Raw genomic sequence first — 22,139 nt, 5'->3', positions numbered from 1 at the left:
ACACCTGAAGCGTTTACATCAGAATGGCTTTAAAGTACCAAGTTTTGACATAATTTTTTTTCTCCCTTCCAGAAAAGCATTTCCATTAACATTTTCTTCTAGAGCTGCAGCTTCTAAGCCTGGTGAGCTTCTAAAAGACGCAGATTCTCTGGGCTTCAGCACAGATCTACTGAATCCACCTCTCCAGGAGGAGGGGCCCAGGTATCAGTGCTTTCAAAGATTGCTGGGGTATTCCCTGGTGGTCCAGTGGTTAGGACTCCATACTTTCACTGTGAGGGTGTGGGTTTGATCCCTAGTGGGAGAACTAAGATCCCGTAAGCCACGCAGCACGGCTGTGTTTACAGAGTACCCAGAATTCCCAATGCATAGTCCAAATCTAAAAGAACACCAGGTTAATCTTGCTTCTAGGGAGCAGAGGCCTAGAGCTTTTTCTATCTCAACTTCTCTTTGTGCCCTGGGATTGAAACCCTTTTCCAAGGTCTGTATGTTTAAGTGCAGTCGAGGGTAACTGGGTACAAAAAGGAGTCCCATATTCCCCAGACAAATGGAGCCTTTTGATTCTAAATTCTTCTTTTTGAGACTCAGTATAGTCTTGCCAGGATCCACCCAAGAAAGGCCACAGGGTGGAATGGAAGGAACTCTGGAAGGGAATCCAAGACTCCTGGGCTCTAGTCTTAGCTTGGATACCAATTTGCTATGTTCTTGGCAAGGCACTTCTCCTTTGTGAGCCTCATTTTCTATATTTCTATATTATATTTTTCTACATATTTCTGTATATTTTCAACTATAAAGTAAGGGGGTAGGCTAGAAGAACTCAAAGATCCCTTCCAGCTCTCTGAGTCTAGGATTTTTTCCTGGAAATTTTATACTAAACTTCAGATGGCAGAACACAATGGAAATAAGTATGTGACAAAATGGATGGACTAATTAGGATCCGTTGCAAAGTTTACCACCTAATTCTATATGGCTTTCTGTCCTCAGATGCTGATGTTTCAGGATAAGTATTCCTGCTTGTGACTTCTTATGTATTCTACTAATCCCTATGGTTAGAAAGACAAAGACCTATGAGTCACAGAGGCTACTCACCCACAGCCAGCTACCCTTTGCCATCTTCCCAAGCCCAAGCTGACCTTAGCATTTGACCTTAGCTGAGGGGACAAAAGGAAGTGGTAACTTCCACATCCCTATCAACAGTGGCTGCTACAATTTGTCATTAATAAAACAAAGAGATAGTACTTAGTGTCCTGAGCTAGAAAAGCCAAACAACACTAAGTCTTAGATTCAGTCCCCTTGGATGTGACCCTCCACATCCAATGATCCAAGGACTCCACTGCAAAACAAGACTGTTTCCTTGAAGTCCCTGACCTCCATTATCTCAGGAAGAATAGAGATTCACTATCATGAAGTTCATGTACCTATTGAAATGGAATTGGCCTATTTATTAGGAGAGAGGATTGAAAAAGTTGAAATTTTGGCAACTAAGGTGTAGTGGACACCTATTTTTTTTTTTTTTTTCCTATTTGTGATATCCATCACCTCTTCCTTTGATACTTATACTTTACTCTTTGGTAAAGAAGACACTTTTCCCTCAGTTCATGTGCTTTTTGGGTGGGGATGATACCCCTAACCTTCCAGGAATGGCTGTATGACCTGCACCTGGCCAATCAGAGCATTCCATGCCTCTGGCTATTGTGATTATTTCAAAGATGGGCATATGATCAACTTAGGCCCGGAAAATCCAATTCTGGGACTCTTTCTGGAACCATAAAGGAAAGAAGCCGTGTCTCTTTCCACTTGGAGGCGAAACTGGTCAAATGTAAGTCTGGAATTGCTTGTGGCTACGTATGCGAGTTAGTAACAGGTGAATGATGTGTGGTTTCCTGTTTCAACTAAGTTTCCTGCTTACTAGGTGCTACACTCACTCATGTTCTTCTAATTTATAAAAGGAAAAATATTAAAAATTTAAGCTTCTTACAATTTAAAAATCTTTATTTAAAAAATTTGGAGCTGCTAAATGTGGGTGCTCTGGGGAAAAGCTTTAGTCACCACATCCTAGGTACAGCTCTGAGGGTAGAAAAACATTCTTCTGTGTTGATGCTTTTTGGTGCCTATTTAAAAACTGCATGTAGAGTTTTGTCCAGATCTCAACCCAACCCCATTGTATTCTTCTTCCTGTTTTAAAGGACAATGAACTTTTTCCATTTGGGGTGAGCTGGAGCGATAGAGATATGAATTCTCCACTAGGCTTTTGATTTCCCTGACTTTATTGCTTCCCGATTCTTGAGTCTCCTATCCTTGACTCTCACCTCTGGCAGGCCCCACCCCCTCACTTTCTCTGGTGACCAATGGGATAAATATCCCAGTCTTTGTTGTGCTCTGTTACCCAGCTTCATCTCTTAGGCAAGGTTAAATCATCAGATTGATTGAAAATACTCATTTTCTTTGGACTTTTCATAAACAGATTGAATCAAATGTGGCAAGGTGCCTGGGGAAAGCCGCTGACAGTTCCCCCTTAGGATAACTCACTTCCTCTCCTTGTAGTTTACAGTGACTATTTTGTTTGGTAGGCACAGCTAAGGCTCCCCTTCCCCTCCTAGGAATGTCCCAGCCCCAAACCTAACTCAGCCAGCTAGAAGAGCTACTTCAGTTTCTTGGCAAATGTGTTGCTGGGAAGGATCACTCCCTATCCCTGTCCCTAAAGCCCTCACAGAACCATATAAGCCGTACAAATGCCCCACCCCATCCCACCCTACTACTAGGCAGACCATTGTGCGTAATTCATTGTCAGAGGAAACAGATGCAAATTCCCCCTTCCTGAGGTTATCAGGAAGTAGCCCACTTGGGAGAGAGTCTTAAAAACCTTAAATTCTCTTTAATTCAATTTAATGCTCTCAGAGGCTACCCACAGATCCGAGTCTCAGAACTACTTTTTCTCACCATCTTTGGGTGAGGTGACTGAGAGCTTAAAGTGAAGGATCTGGAGACATCCAAGAAAGGATGACAGAGCAAGGGGATGTGTGGGACAGAAGTGAAATAAACCAGAAGGCAGTAGGTTTATTACAGCTACAATTTCAAAATAGTCATGAAAAATACAGTGTTCCAGGTACCAATCTAAATTGTAAATACTCAGTATAGTTGTCCCTTAGTATCCACCAGGGATTGGTTCCTCCGCTCCTGCAGATATCAAAATCTCGGGATTTTCAAGTCCCTTACAGTCAGCCCTTACCTTGAATTTTGCATCCATGGATACAGAGGGCCACCTCTATATATTCACTCATTTAATCCTCACAATGACCCTGTGAGGTAGTTACTACATTGCAGCATCCCCATTTTTCATGTGGGGAAATTGAACTACAGAGAGGTATAGTAACTTGCTCAAGGTCCTGTACCTGATACATGATCGGGCTGGGATTTGAATCCAGGCAATCTGGGTCCAGAATTTTTCTTTTAACCATTACACTGCCTCTCTGTAAAGCTCTATAGGTTGGCTGACCAGCTGTCCTGGCCTGCCCAGGACTGAGGGGTTTCCCAGGTCACAGGGCTTTCAGTGCAAAAACTGGTATAGTCTTGGACAAACCATGATGGTTGATCACCTGTATATAGAAATGTTATCAAAGAGGATGTTTCTGTAGTAAATAAAGTGATGCAAAAGCAGCTGAGATAAGGCAGGGTTAAGAGAGAACTTGCTAAAGACAGGAAAGGAATTCTGAAAAGCAGATGAACACTGGGGCTCTCCTCTCTTCCACTGCCTTAGTTTTGGCCCCTTGCTGTCTGGATGGCTGCTCTAGTTCTGATCTGGTTTCTCATCTTCTTCTCACTCCACCTAAAGCAGCCATGGCAATTTTCTGGAGTGTAAATGTGACCAGTCACTCCCTTGCTTACAGCACTCCATTGTATTTAATGACCATTGCATTGCATTCAATGAGCTTGACTTGGGAGGCCCTCCACCGTTGGCCCTCATCTCTCTGTCCCTTTCTCTCAGTGGTTGACATGCTTCTGTGCTTCAGGCATACCAAACAATTTGTATTTCTCCAAAGACACTAGGCTCTTGCCTTGGTGGTCTTAGTCTCTTCTAGGAATATTGTTTCTCTCTTCTTTGCCACAAACTCTTATTTTTCCTACAAGACTCCTGGGTTGGGATCCCCTCCTCTGTGTTCTTCCAACTCCTGGGGTTACATCCTCTACAGCAGAATTTTCATATTCTTTTATAACTCTCTGTTTATCTGTGACCCCCACTGTACTGTGAAATGCTCTTTTATTTTTCTGTAGGTTTGCAATACCTGACACATAATAATAATTAATGTAGATTAGATATAACTGTATATCAGGAACTTTGCATGCATTATCTCATTTAATCCTGATAACAGCCTATGAGATGGGTACTGTTATTATCTCTATTTTACAGTTGAAGAGACAGAAGCCCTGAGAGGTTAAATAATTTTCCTTGGATCTCACAGCAAGTAAACAGTAGAAACAGGATTTGAAACTAGGTGGTCAGATTCCAAAGTCTATACTCTTAACCACTCTGCTAAACTTTCTCTCAAATGGAATGAACCCTTCAGAGTATCCTTCGTAGAGAGTTGTTACAATCAAATAACTTGATGAATGAGAAATGGCTTTGTAAGCTGAAAAGCTCCCATGTCAGAAACTGCTAATTTTTCCCCAGTATCTCTCTTTTATTTCCCTTTCATAATAATATAATTCCTGGTGTTTAGCTAGTCACATAGTTGCCCACAATAATAACTACATTTCCCAGTTTTTCTTGTCACCAGGAATGGCCACGTGATTCTCTCTGGGCCAATATGATGCGAACAGAGCCACATTTACAACTTCTGGGATATGCCTTTAAAGGGACAGAGTGAGCCTCCCCTGTCCTTTTCCCCCTCCTTCTAGCTAAGCTATGGACATGGTGGTGATGAGTCATCTTGGATCACATGGATAAGATAGATGGAGCCTGGGAACTCTGGCATTGTAGAACCCACATACTTACCCTGTGTTGCTTATGTCTGGATGATTGTGACAGAGAGAAATGAGCTTCATCTTGTTTCAGCCACTGCTATTTTGGAACTCTGTTACAGCAGCTGAACCTATACTCTAACTAATATAGTCTATTCACAGGAGGAAAGATTATTCTTTTTTTTTTAAAATTAATTAATTAATTAATTAATTTAATTTATGGCTGTGTTGGGTCTTCGTTTCTGTGCGAGGGCTTTCTCCATTTGTGGCAAGTGGGGGCCACTCCTCATTGCGGTGCGTGGGCCTCTCACTGTCGCGGCCTCTCTTGTTGTGGAGCACAGGCTCCAGACGCGCAGGCTCAGTAATTGTGGCTCACGGGTCTAGCTGCTCTTCGGCATGTGGGATCTTCCCAGACCAGGGCTCGAACCTGTGTCCCCTGCATTGGCAGGCAGACTCTCAACCACTGCACCACCAGGGAAGCCCCGATTATTCTTATTATTCCTGGAGAGTGGCTTTGAGACTGTATGTAGGCTATATCATAAGAACTAACTTTCTCTTCTCAGTAAAAGACATATCACTTAACAAGTTTGCTCAGGTCAAAAACCTAGACGTCTTTATTTTTCTTCTAAAACAACTTTATTGAGGTATAATTGCATATGATAAACTGAATATATTTAAGTGTACACTTTGATAAGTTCCCACCTAGGAAACCGTCTTAATAATTAAGATAGTAAATATATCCATCACCACAAAAGTTATCTAATGCTCCTTTGTAACCCCCTCTTTCCACCTCCACCTTAGTTTCCATCACTCCCAATGTACCTGGCAATCACTGATCTTCTTTCTGTCACTTTAGATTTATTTGCATATTCTAGAACTTTAGACGTGGAATCATACAGCATGTTACTCTTTCTCGTCTGGTTTCTTTCACTCAGCATACTTATTTGGAGATTACAAATCATCTTTTAAAAAAATATTTATTTATTTAAGCTGCGCCAGGTCTTGGTTGCAGCACACAGGATCTTTAGTTGTGGCATGCATGTGGGATCTAGTTCCCCGCCCAGGGATCGAACCCAGGCTCCCTGCATTGGGGGCACAGAGCCTTACCCACTGGACAACCAGGGAAGTCCCTACAAATCATCTTTGATTCCTCTCTTTATTTCATGGCCACCCCCGTACCCCCAATCCATTCCTTCATTGAGTTCAGTAACCTCTACCTGAATCCATCTACTTCTGTTTACCTCCATCGTCATCATCCTCGCCCAGACCATCAGCATCTGTCTCATGTACTAGTGGAGTAGTCTCCTAACTGGTCTCTTTGCTTCAACACTTGCTCCTTCCAATCTAGTCTCCACCTAGAACCCACAGTGGTCTCCTTAAAATAGAATCATATCAATCTCTTCAGATCATATCAATCCCCTGCTTGAAATTATTCAATGGCTTCCAATCACACTCAGAATAACATTCTGGGACTTCCCTGATGGCACAGTAGTTAAGAATCTGCCTGCCAATGCAGGGGACACGGGTTCAAGCCCTGGTCCGGGAAGATCACCCATGCTGCGGAGCAACTAAGCCCGTGCGCCACGACTACTGAGCCTGAGCTCTAGAGCCCACGAGCCAGAACTACTGAGGCTCTGTGCTGCAATTACTGAAGCCCATGCGCCTAGAGCCTGTGCTCCGCAACAAGAGAAGCCACTGTAATGAGAAGCCCACGCACTGCAATGAGGAGTAGCCCCCACTCGACACAACTAGAGAAAGCCTGCGTGCAGCAACGAAGACCCAAGGCAGCCAAAAAAAAAAAGAAAAAAAGAATAACATTCTGATCCCTGACTGTAGCTTACAAGGTCTTTCATGGTCTGGCCCCCTGTCCAACTCGCTGATGTCACCGCCTTCTACCATTCTCCCCATCCAGCCACACTGATGTCTTCCTTTTGTTCTTCAAATATACCAGGCCTGCTCCCATCCTAAACCCTTTGCTCTTGCTGTTCCTTCTGTCTGGAATGCTCTTTCCCCAGCTCTTTGCATAGCTGTCTAATTCTCATTTTCAGGTCTCATCTCAAATGTTCTGGCCTTCCAGAGAGCTTCCCACACCTAAGTGGCCTCCACCCAGTCAGTCTCTAACCACATTGCTATTTTCTTCTTAATAATACTTACTAATATATGAAATTATTTGTTTGCATGTTTTTTAAAAATAAATTTGTTTATTCTAGCTATTGGAACATACAATCTTTTTTAAAAAAATATTTATTTATTTATTTGGCTGTGCCAGGTCTTAGTTGTAGCACGCGGGATCTTTGCTGCCATGTGCAGGATCTTTGTTTTTAGTTGTGGCATGTGGGATCTAGTTCCCTGAGCAGGGATCGAACCTGGGCCCCCTGTATTGGGAAAGCAGAGTCTTAGCCACTGGACCACCAGGGAAGTCCCTGCATGTTTATTGTTTGTCTTTCCCCACTGGAATGTGTGCTCCATGAGGTCAGGGAATTTGTCTCTTGTTAATTGTTATATCCCAAGGCCCTAGATTAGTGCCTAACAGATGTTCAATAAATATTTGTTGAATGAATAAGTAAGTGTATTGTGCATGGATTAGCAGAGCCGAAGGGTGATAGAGGATCACCTTTTAAATTCCACGACTGTGGACTGTTTGAACCTCAGAAGGAGTATATCCCTGTAGTAGTGAAGCTTTCAGTGTGAAGTCTGTTTTTGTTTTTTTTTTCTTTTTAAATAAAAATAATAGAAGCAAGCACAGCACAGTTATTCTCCAGGCAAGTGTCCAAGGACTGCAAACTCTTTAGGGCTTTCGTAGACAGTCTTTTCCTTCCATTTTAGAAGCTCTGGAGAGAGAAAGGAAATATTTATTTTGAAGGCCCAAATAAAAGGGAGATATAGAAACATATTACAGGGACTTCCCTGGTGGCACAGCAGGTAAGACTCCATGCTCCCAATGCAGGGGGCCCGGGTTTGATCCCTGGCCAGGGAACTAGATTCCACATGCTGCAACTAACAGGTCTCATGCCGCGACTAAGGAGCCCACGTGCCGCAACTAAGGAGCCTGCCTGCCACGACTAGGACCTGGCACAATCAAATAAATAAATAAATAAATATTTTAAAAAAAGGAAACATATTACAGTGGCTGCCAGTCCATAAACATATAACACATTCTGCCAACTTTATGCTCAGGGCAAAGTTTATTTTTCCCTAAATTTGCTTCACTCATGTGGTGTCAAGAATCACCCTAAAAATTGGTCTGGAACTCATGTCTCTCACAGGGCTCTGGTAGAAGTGAATGTGGAAGAATTCCCTGGTGGTCCAGTGGTTAGAACTTGATGTGTTCACTGCTGAGGGCCCAGGTTCAATCCCTGGTCAGGGAACTAAAATCCCACAAGCCGTGCAGTGCAGTCAAAAAAAAAAAAAAAAGAAGTGAATGTGAGATGTTTTCATCGTCCAGGACATGCTAGACACTGAAGTTAGGAACTTAATCAAAAACTTATGAGTTGGGCTTCCCTGGTGGCGCAGTGGTTGAGAATCTGCCTGCCAGTGCAGGGGTCACGGGTTCGAGCCCTGGTCTGGGAAGATCCCACATGCCGCGGAGCAACTAGGCCCGTGAGACACAACTACTGAGCCTGCGCGTCTGGAGCCTGTGCTCCGCAACAGGAGAGGCCACGATAGTGAGAGGCCCGCGCACCGCGATGAAGAGTGGCCCCCACTTGCCGCAACTAGAGAAAGCCCTCTCACAGAAACGAAGACCCAACACAGCCGTAAATAAATAAATAAATAAATAAACCCAAAGTTAAAAAAAAAAAAAAACAAAAAAAACTTATGAGTCAAATGAGAAAATTAAGTCTCATAAGAAAGACCAGCAGACGCCCCCAGTGGAAGAATTCACGCCCAAAAAACTTCAGGTGATAAAACATTGTAAAGAAATTTAAAAATAATTATGTTCATTATGTTCTAATTATTTTCACTATTAGGCAAGAACATATCACTGCATATCATTATGAAAAAGAAAAGAACATGTAGATTTGAAAGAAGAACAAATACATTTTTTCATTTGTTTAATGTGGTGAAATATACATAATATAACATTTACTATTGTAATCATTTTTTTTTTTTTTTTTTAATTTTTTTTATTTTATTTTATTTTATTTATTTATTTTCTATGGCTGTGTTGGGTCTTCGTTTATGTGTGAGGGCTTTCTCTAGTTGTGGCAAGCGGGGGCCACTCTTCATCGCGGTGCGCGGGCCTCTCACTATCGCGGCCTCTCTTGTTGCGAAGCACAGGCTCCAGACGCGCAGGCTCAGTAGTTGTGGCTCATGGGCCCAGCTGCTCCACGGCATGTGGGATCTTCCCAGACCAGGGCTCGAACCCGCGTCCCCTGCATCGGCAGGCAGACTCTCAACCACTGCGCCACCAGGGAAGCCCTGTAATCATTTTTAAGTGTACAGTTCAGTGGTATTAAAAACATTCATAATGTTGTGTTACCATCACCACTTTCCATCTCCAGAACTCTTTTCATCTTGTAAAACTGAAACTCTATGCCTATTAAACAAGAATACCCCTTTCTGTCCCTTCCCCCTGGCTCCTGGCAACACCATTCTACTTTCTGTCTTTATGATTTTGACTACTCTAAGTCCCTCATATAAATGGTATCATACGGCATTTGTCTTTTTGTGACTGGTTTATTTCACTTAGTGTATGTCCTCAAGGTTCATCCGTGTTGTAGCATTAGAATTCTAAGTAGGATTAGAATTTCATTCCTTTTAAAGGCTGAATGCTATTCCATTTTATGTATATACCAGCGGTCCCCAACATTTTTGGCACCAGGGACTGGTTTCATGGAAGACAATTTTTCCACGGACTGGGTGGGGTGGGGGATGGTTCAGGCAGTCATGTGAGCGATGGGGAGAGGCAGATGAAGCTTTGCTTGGTCCTCGGCCCGGGGGTTGGGGACCCCTGATATATACCACATTTTGTTTATACATTCATTCACTGATGGACACTTGGATTGCTAGTAAGTCTAATACGAAAAAAAATTTGTTTAAGATAGAAAGCGCCTTGAAAAAGGAATAGATGTAGTCTTGAGAGTCTGAGGAGAGATTATTTATGGTCTGTGTGATGAGTGATGTAAAAAATAAAAAAATACGTAAAGGAGGATGTGGCCCATTTGCTGGACCTTGAAAGACAAACACAACAATGCTAACTACATGAACTTAACTACAACTATTTATCGTGTACCTACTGTGTGCATTGTGTTATGCTCGGAGCTTTTCATCCTGATCTTATTTATTCCTCAGAATAACCCTGTTAGGGTTATTCTCATATTAAATGAGGAGACAAACTCTATTGCTATACAACTAGTATAGGAACCAGACATACCTAGGCTCAAGGTAGACCAAACCTTGAATACAGATCTATCTACTTCCAAATTCCCTGCCCTTTCTTCTCCCCCACAGATTTTTAGAGTAGGTAAGACATATATTTCTTTCACGTCCAAAAGCCCAATTACTAGTCACTCTTCTGGTTCAAACACCAGGTACTTTATAGCAGATTCTCAAAATGTGGTTTGCAGACCACTTGCACCAGGTCATAAGGGGAGTTTGCAAAAGTGCAAATTTCTGGGCCCCATCGCAAAGATTCTAAGTAATTAAGTTTGGGATGAGGATCAGAGAATCTGTTTTTTTTTTTTTTTTAAAACAAACTAATGTGGCCTCTCGTGAGAACCACTATGTTTAGAAGGTCTTCCAGGAGCGTTCAGTAGAAATACGTTCTTTGGGAGAACACTTCAACTAAGCCTTCTGGTCTTCTCCACACTGCCATGCCTGAAGCTCGCAGGCTGACTCTCTCATGCCTGACAGCACAGGGACTCGCCGAAAGCATGAATGACTTAAGGGGTTTTGGCCTGATCTACATACATCTCAATTTAGCAGCACAAATTAAGCTATTTGTCAAAATGCTTAAACCCATACACGAAATCTGCGCGTTGTGCTGTGTTTGGAAGGATGTGGAGAAACAGGGCAGGCCTATAGGTCACGTGGGGAAGATGTACTCTGAATCGGAATCCTGGATATTTCAGGGGTTGCCAGCGCTGGCGAAGGTCGGAAAACCGATCAGCCAGACTCATGCGCAGGCGCAGAAGGAAGGGGGAAATCAAACCTTCAAGGAGCGCCCTTCCCCCATCCTCTTTCCGGCTTTCTCCCACTGCGCAGGCGCAGGAGTGAAGCAAGATGGCGGCCCCCGTGGATTTGGAGTTGAAGAAGGTAAAAGAGGGTCTTGAGCAGGCAGAGACTTTTTCTTTGGAAGCTAAGGGGACTGTGGACAAGAATATCGAGTGAGACTCGAGTCCTGCGGAAGGCTCCAGGGAAATGGGGAATGGTTTCCCAGAGTCCTAAGGCGGGACAGGGTCTCTTTAGGTTGGAGTCGGGGGCGAGCTGCTCTTTGCTGGGTAAGAGCCGGTTGCGCTGGGCCTGGTTAAGTCTGATGGGCCGATAGCTGTTCTGTTCCCTTGTTCCGAGTTCCAGAGACCTTTCGTTGAGCTTGGAGTTTTCAGTTCCATAGTGAGGCCTGAAGTGAGCGTTTCCAGCTGGAGCCCTTTGAGACGGCTGCCCGAGCTGAGGCATCTAATTCTGCATTCTAATTTGCTTTGAAAAAATCCAAGTCCAACCTGTGCTTTTAGGCCACTTCTTCAATGCCATACCTTGTAAGGTCGCTACATACGGTTCAGTTAGGTATTCTCATAGCAGTGTTCATCTTAGGGCTTTGGTCTCAGCTCCGCCCCCCCCCCCGCCCCCGTTTTTAAAGACTTGTCAAAAAAGAAAGTTTTCCAGATAAAATCGGTATCAGAAGGAATTGGGTTTCTCTTTTCAAACAATTGCCTATAAATGTGTTGTTACTCAGGAACGTTTTCGCAGCTTAAGAGTTGTCGGGATTCCTAGACTTGACCCACTTTAAACCTATACTTTTCTAGAAAAGGAAACAGTTTCAGAAAAGACTCAGACCAAGGCTGGGACTAGAATCCAGTATTCTCTGCCTTACTTCCCACCTTTTGACCATTAATTTAGGTTCATTAGAAGAGCAAATCTTACTTAAGGCTGTCTCCTGGTCAACCTCTGCATAAGAAATAGGACAGCTGAAATAGCTTTTCCACCTAATAAATGAAGATGTTTATTATTGCTCTGAGGATTTATGTGTGTGTGTGTCTTGCTTCTTGTTTGAAACTTGTACCTTTAGTCCTTATGTGGTCTCTAGTGCTGTAATATCTTAGCATTAACAATATACTAGCTTCCTTAGCAAACTGTGTCTTAAAATGTTATAAAAGTTTACCTTTTTTTTCTGTTAAAAGTTCAAATTTAAGTTAGGGTTTAGTGAAAGAGCTAACAATAGAGTACAGCTGTGAATGGACTTACCCCTCAGTATTATTTGAATTTGTTGCTAGGAAACCTGTGGACAGTGAATGCAAACTGAGAAAATGATTACAGACTTAAATTGGGTAGTTTTGACAACCAATGAAATTAACTGAAAAAAAAACTTGTTTAAAGGTCTTCTAATATCTTTATAAGGTTTTTTTTGGGCGGGGGCGGGGGTGGCGGCAGGTGGAGACTATTAGGAAACTTCAGGCACTTCCTCTCCCCCAAAATGAATCTTTTGAAACCTTACTAGTAGGTGAGAACAAAGTGAGAATAAAAATTAAGTAGTAGCTTTTGCTGTGTATTACAGCCGCAAATGTTATTATTAAGGCATAAATTTGAGAGCATGTGAAAGTCATTCTAGGCACGTCATGAGTATCCAAGAACCTTTTATCTTTGAGTAAGGGTACTCAAGTGTCAAGTTTGGCTTGGTATGTGCGTATGAAGATCATGATGCAGTTCTTCTACCAATGCTTTGAAATTCTTTTTGTCTTTCTCTTAAAATATTCATTTTCTGAATATTACTGTAGATAGTAGAATAGAAAGATTCCTGAACTAGAGGTCAGAAAAAATGGATTTAAGTACTTGCTTTTCCACCTAGTAGTTGTTCAGCCCTGTGCAAGTCATTTATATCTCTTTAAAACATAGTTAATTTGTAAACTGTGGTGGTGAAACTGCCATCCCTAACTCAGGATTATTGAAAAGAGTAAATGAGACATTTCTTATATCTGTCAGTATTCTCATATTAATATTCACATGTTAATACTTCAAACAAATGTGGGAAAGTACTTTACACCTAGTTGTGTAATACAGATGTAGTGAGTTGTTACATTTATGTTTCTTGTTTTGGATCTCTGGGTTTCATCCTCTGACTGTTGCATTTAGTGCTTTTATTACTCCTTGGATACCTGCTACTTGATATGGTTATTATTTACCTTTGTTCTGCTTCATATAGGTTGCATCTTCTGAGGACTGAGTAAATTCAGTACAGTTGACCCTTGAACAACACTGGTTTGAACTGCAGGGATCCAGTTGTATGCAGATTTTTAAAAATAGAAAATACTAGAGTACTACACGATGTGTAGTTGGTTGAATCCACAGATTTAGAACCAAGGATACAGAGGAACTGCTGTATAGGAACTGCCACCTATAAATTATACTTGGATTTTCAATTGCACGGAGAGTCAGTGCCCCTAATCACCGAATTGTTCAAGAGTCAAATGTATTTAGCATAGTGGCTTGATTGTTTACAATTATATTGATTTTTATTGATGTTTGCGTGGTAAATTTCACAGCTTTGTCTCTGGTTAGCAGACTTTATTTTAATATATTTAGATTTGACTTAAATGTTTCCTGTAAAATGTTGCACCTACTAAATCACGGACTTATTTTTTAGGCCTTCACAGAGCTTCAAGCCAAAGTTATTGACACTCAACAGAAGGTGAAGCTTGCAGACATACAGATTGAACAGCTAAACAGAACGAAAAAGCATGCACATCTTACAGATACAGAGATTATGACTTTGGTAGATGAGACTAACATGTATGAAGGTGTAGGAAGAATGTAAGTAAAGTATATCCTTAAGGGGGTTATCTTGAAAGAGGTTTGTCTGAATTAAATCATAGAATTTGTTCACTTTACAACTTGTGTTAAAGTATCATAGTAGCTTTAAAGATCATCTAGTCAAATATCTTCTTTTTTTTAAAAATGAGAAACTGAACTCTAGATAGATGTGTTTAATTTTAAACTGTGAAGTACATTTTAAAAATATTTATTCCCTGTTCTTCTCTCTATGCTTAGGTACTTAAGTGTGTAACTTCAATGATAAAGATATGATTTGTTGTGAAAAGATGTTTATAGTAGTTTCATGTGTGAAGATTTATTTAAGTAGTTGTAGTTTTAACCTCCCCTTCCCTACCTAGTTATTAGTAGTCACACAAATCATAAATCTTTTAGATGTCTGATCAGGTTGTAAAATAAAAATAAACATTCAGTTGTGATTTAAATGTACTCATTCTGTCAAACATGAGAAATCTAATAAATCACCTTACCTTTTGTTTGTTCTAATTATGATTAACCCCCTACACTTCACTTTTTTTCTTTTTAAAAAATACATTACCCTTCTGAGAGAGAATAGATCTGCTTCATGTTCTCTAAGCAGTAAATAGGAATGGAAAACCCCTTAACTACAGGTCACATTCCATTACACTGAGCTAAAAGGAGACTAATTTTTTTTTTTTTTTTTAGGTGGGGGAGGTACAGGAGGAGGGTTTTTCTGGAATTTGGTCTCTGAGTATTACTTAGTAAGTGGACCATTACTTAAGTTTGGAGCTCTTTTAGTTGGAAAGGAATTTGACCTCAGTCTAGGATGACTTGTTTTGTGATTGATTTGAAGGAAGCATGGCATGTGTAACATTTAGTGATGACTTTAGAATGACATCATGAGAAATAGACCCTGCTCATGACTAGCTAATCCATATCTTTCTGGAAAAGAGATTGATGATGATAAACTGTTCATCTGATTTGCTTTCTCAGAATAAACAATTACCACAGATAAATTTTATTGCTGGAGTTCATGTTTTTCATTTTAGCTTGTTTTAAAAGGAAGATAATCCCAATTTGAGAGTTTGTTACTGGGACACAAAAGAATTGGGATGAGAACAAAGTAGAACCCTTGAATATGTGTCTATGTAGTATGAAGTGCATTGTTGGCATTCACTACAGGATAATTTTATCTTTAGTTTGAATATCCTTAGGTCTTAAAACAGTAATGCTAACTTTTCTAGCATGCTTGTTGATATGTTGCACCTGGATTTCACATCATTACATTAGCCTTTGTTTGCAACAGCTAAAGAATTTCTTTTTCCAAAACAGAAAAACTTTCTCTTTGGCCTTTTGATCTACAGTGAAGTTTTAATTTTTAATTAGAATACTTTCATTTATTAAACATTCTGCAGAAATGATAGGAAGTTGCTTTTTTTGCATTCTGCCCAAAGTGCTACATATGGGTTGTATTCACAAAGAATTTTAGAGTTTAAAGGCTGAGATATGGTTTTAAATTTGACTTTTGTTCTTTCTGCATCTCACTGGGATTTGTAAGGGCATGTAAGGTAAATAGTGTTTGTTGTTGGCTAGAGTATTAGTGCCCTCAGGAAGAAAAGACTTGCTGAGTATCAGTCTGGTCATGAGGATGTTCTCTTTCTTGATGCTAAACCTGAAATATCTATTTCTGGATTTATAGTCTTGAGTAATTTTGAATTGTGATTCACTTCTTTAATTCTAGTGTTTACCTTAATTTGTCTTTTCTTTTCCTTTTTGAGTATTATTAGGGAATTCTAATTAGAATACTAATTTTTCTCAAACTTGTTTTAAAACCAAGAATTAGGAGCTTCCCTGGTGGCTCAGTGGTTAAGAATCCGCCTGCCAATGCAGGGGTTACAGGTTCGAGCCCAGTCTGGGAAGATCCCACATGCCATGGAGCAACTAAGCCCGTGTGCCACAACTACTGAGCCTGTGCTCTAGAGCCCATGAGCCACAACTACTGAGCTGGCGTGCCACAACTACTGAAGCCCGCGCGCCTAGAGCCTATGCTCCGCAACAAGAGAAGCCACCGCAGTGAGGAGCCCGCGCACTGCAATGAAGAGTAGCCCCTGCTCGCCGCAACTAGAGAAAAACTGGTGCGCGGCAACGAAGACCCAATGCAGCCAAAAATAAATAAATAAAGTTATAAAAAAAAAAAAGGCACCAAGAATTATGAAATCTAAAACATTACATTTTTGTTTTAGAACCTGCAATAGATTTTTGCCATTGCTGAAATTCAGGCCTCATTGCATCTTGCCTGGACTAAGAAGGCAAGCTTCATTGTGTCTTGCCTGGACTGAGAAGCTATAGCTTCTTTCTTCTTTTTAATATTTATTTAATTTATTTATTTGGTTGTGCCGGGTCTTAGTTGCGGCAGGCAGGCTCCTTAGTTGCGGCTCAAGGGCTCCTTTAGTTGTGGCACGTGTGCTCCTTAGTTGCGGCCAGTGGGCTCCTTAGTTATGGCATGAGAACTCTCAGTTGTGGCTTGCATGTGGGATCTAGTTCCCTGACCAGGGATTGAACCTGGGCCCCCTGCATTGGGAGCATGGAGTCTTAACTACTGCGCCACCAGGGAAGTCCCGAAGGTATAGCTTCTTAAACTGTTCTTTCTGCCTTTATTCTGTTGGTCCAAAAGCTTTCTTCACACATCTGCCAGACATCTGCCAGAGTTGATCATGTCATTATTTCTCATAAAATCCTCTGTTCACCCTTGGTTGCCCACGAAATAAAATCTAAACTTGTTCGCCTAGCATTCACGGTCATTCATAATCTGTTCTTAATTTACCCTTCTAGCCTCAAATCCCACCACTTTCTCTTCCCAGGCTGAGGATAGCACATAAATTTCATCTCATGGACTTGCCTCCTTCCATTGGTTTTGAGTTATCTGTTGAGAAGGAGTTTGAGTCTCATGTGGACTTAAACATGCTTTAATTGATCAGTGAGGTCTGTCATGGGCTGAGGGTAGAAGAGTAGTAGCACATGTACCCAAAATTGTTATCCCTACCCTTGCCACATGGGTTTCCTCACGCATGCCATGTTTTCGTGCTTTCTTGATTTTGCTCCTTCTGTCCTTCTTGGCCTGCAGTATCCCACTTTCCCTTGTGAAATTCTCATCTTTCAAGATGTAGCTTATCTTCTCTGAAGATTTTTTCATCTTGCCTGGCAGATTTACTTACACTTTCCTGGAGGATACCAGAGCTTTTGTTCCTCTAGCTAGTAGAGCACGTGGGTGGCAGTATGAGGGTAGGGGGCAGAACTTGATTGAGTTTGAAATGGTCTGGTTTTCCCAACTAGATTGTCAGCTCTGTGAGACCATATACATATTTATCTTTGTTTCCTCAGTTCTCAGTATAATGTCTGGCACAAAATAGGTGTTAAATGCGTGTGGATTTGAATTGAATATGATTCTCTCGCCTAAAATAACCACATTTTCTTTTGGTTCTTTAGAAAGAAAATGTTTAGGAAGTGTCAGAGACTTAAGAATTGGAGTTTATTATGCTTTTAAAATATATGATTCAATAAGGGTGAAATTTTAAAAGTAACATATATTTTGACTAAGGTCAAAGGAATTGTTTCTGACCAAAATTATGTCCTTTGATCTGACAGAATTAATTCTTTATTAAATCTGTTGAGAAGGTTGACAAATTCTACATGTCAACCAGTTGCAGAGATAGAACTGACAATATAGAAAAACCCAAGCCTTAGGATTATGCTGAGGGCAGTATAATTTTTGGAGAATAAAAGCTATTCTGTGCAGAATAATATCAATACAATTGTATATTTTACCTTACTCATCCTCACATAGGATGGAAGTCAGATTTTTCATTTTAGGGTGTGTATTTAGGTTACCAAGTCATTTCAAGCCCAGATGCCTTTCCCAGTCATTAAGCATGGAGAAAACTGGTACTGTTAAATACCCCTTATATATGGCTATTTTTGGTTTAAAACAAGGAAAATCAAGCTACAGGGTAAGAGATGATGAATTGCTATATACTGTAAGCTCTGCATATTCATTGCTCAAAGCTATATTCTATCCAGTCTCTTGGCATGTTGCCAGCACATTTTAGTTCTCTTACTTCATATTCTTTGGAGAGGCTGTTATGTAGCCTGATACTACTACCACCAATTTCTAGTTTTGCTACTTAAGCTGTTTGTGAGCTGACCTCACCATACCGCTTTAAGAACTATGATGAAAGTTACAACTGTGGAATGATCTGTCTGAATAGTTGGAAGTGTTTGTCTTCATCTTTCTAGCATGCAAGGAGGGAACAGATCTCAAATAAATATTACATGAATGTTTCTTGTATTTTTTTTTTTCATGAATAAGAACCAGCTTGTAATCGTTTATGGGAGTTTTCTTCCTTTTTCCTTTGCATAGTAGAAGATAAGAGTATTTTTAAAAATTAGAATTACATTTGAAAGAACACATAAATGACATTTAGTCATGCTGGTGTTTGAAAGGCCCATCATCAGAATAAAGGTCAAATTTATTTTTATTAACAATAGGTATGATCCAGACCCTGATTTGATATTAGGTCCATTATTCTAATATCCTTGTGCTTGAACATTACATAAATAACATTTCTTCTTTCCAAAAGTTGTAGCATAGCTTGATGCTTATGTGTGGAAATGTTTGGGGCTTTTTATTATTTTAATATGGGAGGAACTTGAGTAGATTAGCCTTTGAGAAGAATGATTAGTGCCTTTTTAAAACTTGAACCTAACTAAAAATAACTTTGTACCATATTTAAACCAATTTAGAGGTATGCCACCATTCTGTGGATATTTTTTTACATTTAAGGAACTAAGAATGAACAATGGTATAAATCTACCAACTAGATAAGTGTCTAGCAATGCAGAAATTGCTGTTCGGGAGCAGTGTTGCTATTTCTACTTCTTGAAGTAATTTGATGGTTGATCTCTAATGGTTGAAAGATCCAGAAGTATAAAACTTAAGATAAATGTGGCACAGGTAGAAAATGAAAACAGTAGGTATATTTCTGATAGGTAACAAAATTTTTTAAAAAATCTAAATAATCGAGCAACTTTTCAGCTGATTAGGATGTAGAAATCTGAACTCTTTGTGACAGTTTGGTTGAACTGCCCTTTGTTTAAAATGTTATGTTGGTTTTGTTGTGATTTTAATTGTTAATTTGAATGTTGACTTGTAATTTGAGTTGTGACATTTAGAAAAGCCAAGATGAAACATTTGCAGTTGCTCTAGGTTTAGTTATGTTAAATATTAATCAAAAGGGGTATGTATAATCATGCTACCTCAAGTTTTGCAACCATTTTACAATTTCATGTTGATGTAGAGTTGGTATTCCAGTCAATTCAAGGTCACTTTAATTTTATTTATTTACAATTTTTAAAATTTAAAAAAAATTTTATTTTATTTATTTTTGGCTGTGTTGGGTCTTTGTTGCTGCACACGGGCTTTCTCTAGTTGCGGCGAGTGGGGGCTACTCTTCATTGCGGTGCTTGGGCTTCTCATTGCGGTGGCTTCTCATTGCTGTGGCTTCTCGTTGCGGAGCACAGGCTCTAGGCATGCGGGCTTCAGTTGTTGTGGCTGGCGAGCTCTAGAGTGCAGGCTCAGTAGTTGTGGCACACGGGCTTATTTGCTCTGCAGCATGTGGGATCTTCCCGGACCAGGGCTCGAACCCTTGTCCCTTGCATTGGCAGGCAGATTCCTAACCACTGCGCCACCAGGGAAGCCGCTCGAGGTAATTTTAAAGCTGAAGATATAGTTGTACTATATTTCATTCCTAATAAACAACAAATCTTGGTGTAGTAAATATTAAGTATTATTGATACTATAGTAATAATGGTTTATATTGTTTTTCTCACTAGAACCAAGTTTAGATATTTTATTTAATGCTTACTGTAGGAGAAAAAAAAATGCAGACTACTTTTGGTGTGAGAGCCACACAGCAAATTCGAATTTATAAGCTCCTTATACTCTCTTTGAAAGTATTAATCTGTAGTTTACAGTAGAGAAAATGAAGCAAAGATAAAATAATTTTCAAAGGTAGGAAGAAATTTTCTTAGTCATTTTTTTAGGTTTTATTTTAAAGGAAGAGGAGTTTTGATGTTGAGCTGCTTTTCCTAATAGAATGTGATCCAGCCTTCTTGTGTTTTTATACGGAGCCATATAAAGTCATGGCTTTCATTGCTCAGAGTCCTAAGGGGGAAAAAAACAACTTTTCCTGTTGTGCAGGGAAAAATGACTTCAGTTTTGTTGATGCTGAGTATGTATATATCCCCAGCTGGGCATAGTCTCCTCTTCCACAGGTGTGGTACTCTAGGGAGAGGAGATTTTTGAGTAATATTCTTAATTTCTGTAAGCTGTCAGTGATTTAAAAACTCGGTGTTCGTTATAACTGTGCTTACTGCTGTGTAGAATGACATCACTGGTTTTATGGCAGGGGAAGTTAACAAACATTTGCGTAGGAATTACATAGCCATTTTTCTTCTGCAGAAGAATACTGTTAATAATTCTTTCCCTTCTTGCCCTCCCATGTTCTCCAGAATCCAAACAATCTCACTGAAACACAGGAAATTGATTTCAAAAATGTGTCAATTAGGAGTTTATTATAAGAAAAGAAAAAGAAGTCTGTTACACTTACCTTGGGATATACAAACGTGCTGAAATAAAATTTTTATTTAATGTGTCTGTTGTAGGGTTGCTTAGTTTAGGCTAGAACTTGTTTAAATGTAATTGATTCATTTTGTTACCATTACTTGGAGGAGTTTCCTTGTGCATTTCCTGACATCAAAAGGCCTGACATTTTTTTTTTGATCTGCTTTTGTTGCATGAAAGTAGCAATTAATCAACAACACAAGAGGATAGTGCAGTGTATTCCAATTGGTGATAAGCAAGAATTAATGTAGTTAACTGAGGGAAGGGTGAAAAAAATTACCTTGTTGTTCCTACGTAAATAAAAATAAAGGTAGCAGTAATCTTGAACTTTGTTACTTTGTCATTGGGGATTTGGGTGCTGTAACTGACTTAACTCTGGCTGAATTTCTCTGAAGTGAAAAACAATCAATTTTAAGCTGTACCAAGAATTTTGTGATTTTAGCTGCCACTTATCTCATAGTGGCAAATTTAGGAACAACTTGCTATCTAATCTGTTTGAGAGAGGACTGACATGTTCATGTCAAGGGACATAGTCTGCTTAATGAAACACCCAAAAGGAACTCAGAAAAAATATTGACTTAAAAGGTAAGAGTCAGTCTATATACATGAATACACACTTGATAATGACTTATTGGTATTCTTTTCTTTCTTATTACTTCTATCAGGAATTGCTGTGAATTGCAAATATCCTTTGCCCAGATGGAATAATTAGGATTGCAGTGTGTTGCATGTACCATTAGTGCCTGTGGTTTTGTGAAGAATGCATACCCACTTTAATTTTAGACTTCAGGTTTGAATGGACATGTCTGGGAGAATGTTATCTCATTGTTCTGGCCAGAAACTCACATTATCAACTCTTGTTCTAAGATCAGTTACCTTGAAATGGACCAGATTACTTGGAAGACACTATCCCTTTGGCTTTGAAGAGGACTAGAATATTCTTATATCAAAATTTGCACAGCAGCAGGAGCCCAGTACTGAAAATGTATCTCTAAATAGATGAGAGCATGACTGCCCTAAGCCAAGCCTTTTACATTGTTTGGCTCAGGGTAAAAAGATTTGGACCACAAGATGCATCCTGTATGTGTGTGTCTGAGTCTTTTGCACTGTGCCAAAATATATTTATATTTCTCTGTGACTTTCTGCTTTTGTACCAAGAGTATTCTGTTTGTGTCCTTCAGTACTCATTGGATAGTGATTTTTTATTATCCATTGGTTCTCGTTTATCCAATGTTATATTTTAACCTACTAGTAAAATAAAGATCACATCTTGGAAAAAGTTGTAGCATAGCTTGATGCTTACGTGTGGAAATGTTTGGGGTTTGATGAGGCCAGAGTGAAAGTGGTAAACATCAGAGGTGATTATTTACCAGAATGCTTAGAATACCAAGTAGTGACCAAAAATAAATGTCATGTTTAAAATAGATTAACATACTACTGTTTCTATTTCAAGAGTAATAGTTTGATTTAAAAATACACAGTGATTTTTAATTAGTACAGATTGAACCTATCAGTATGTGAGTTACTCATCTAGAACAAGGAATGTTGACATGGAATTGGG

The 22,139-nt window shown here is 39.9% G+C and overlaps 1 protein-coding gene across 1 annotated transcript in view; it reads left to right on the top strand.

Annotated features, from left to right (window-relative positions):
- The first annotated feature begins 11,105 nt into the window (after window positions 1–11,105).
- Window positions 11,106–22,139, top strand: part of PFDN1 (prefoldin subunit 1) — a 62,065-nt gene continuing 51,031 nt past the window's right edge. The window contains exons 1-2 of the mRNA XM_036846951.1: window positions 11,106–11,211; window positions 13,754–13,920. Coding sequence (XP_036702846.1) covers window positions 11,179–11,211; window positions 13,754–13,920 — 200 coding nt within the window. The 5' untranslated portion in view covers window positions 11,106–11,178. The remainder of the gene's footprint in view (window positions 11,212–13,753; window positions 13,921–22,139) is intronic.

The sequence above is a fragment of the Balaenoptera musculus genome, chromosome 3, assembly GCF_009873245.2.
Source record: "Balaenoptera musculus isolate JJ_BM4_2016_0621 chromosome 3, mBalMus1.pri.v3, whole genome shotgun sequence".
NCBI classification, from domain to species: domain Eukaryota; kingdom Metazoa; phylum Chordata; class Mammalia; order Artiodactyla; family Balaenopteridae; genus Balaenoptera; species Balaenoptera musculus.
Note: the sequence above shows the minus strand (reverse complement) of the source record. Positions and strands in the feature narration are given on the sequence as shown.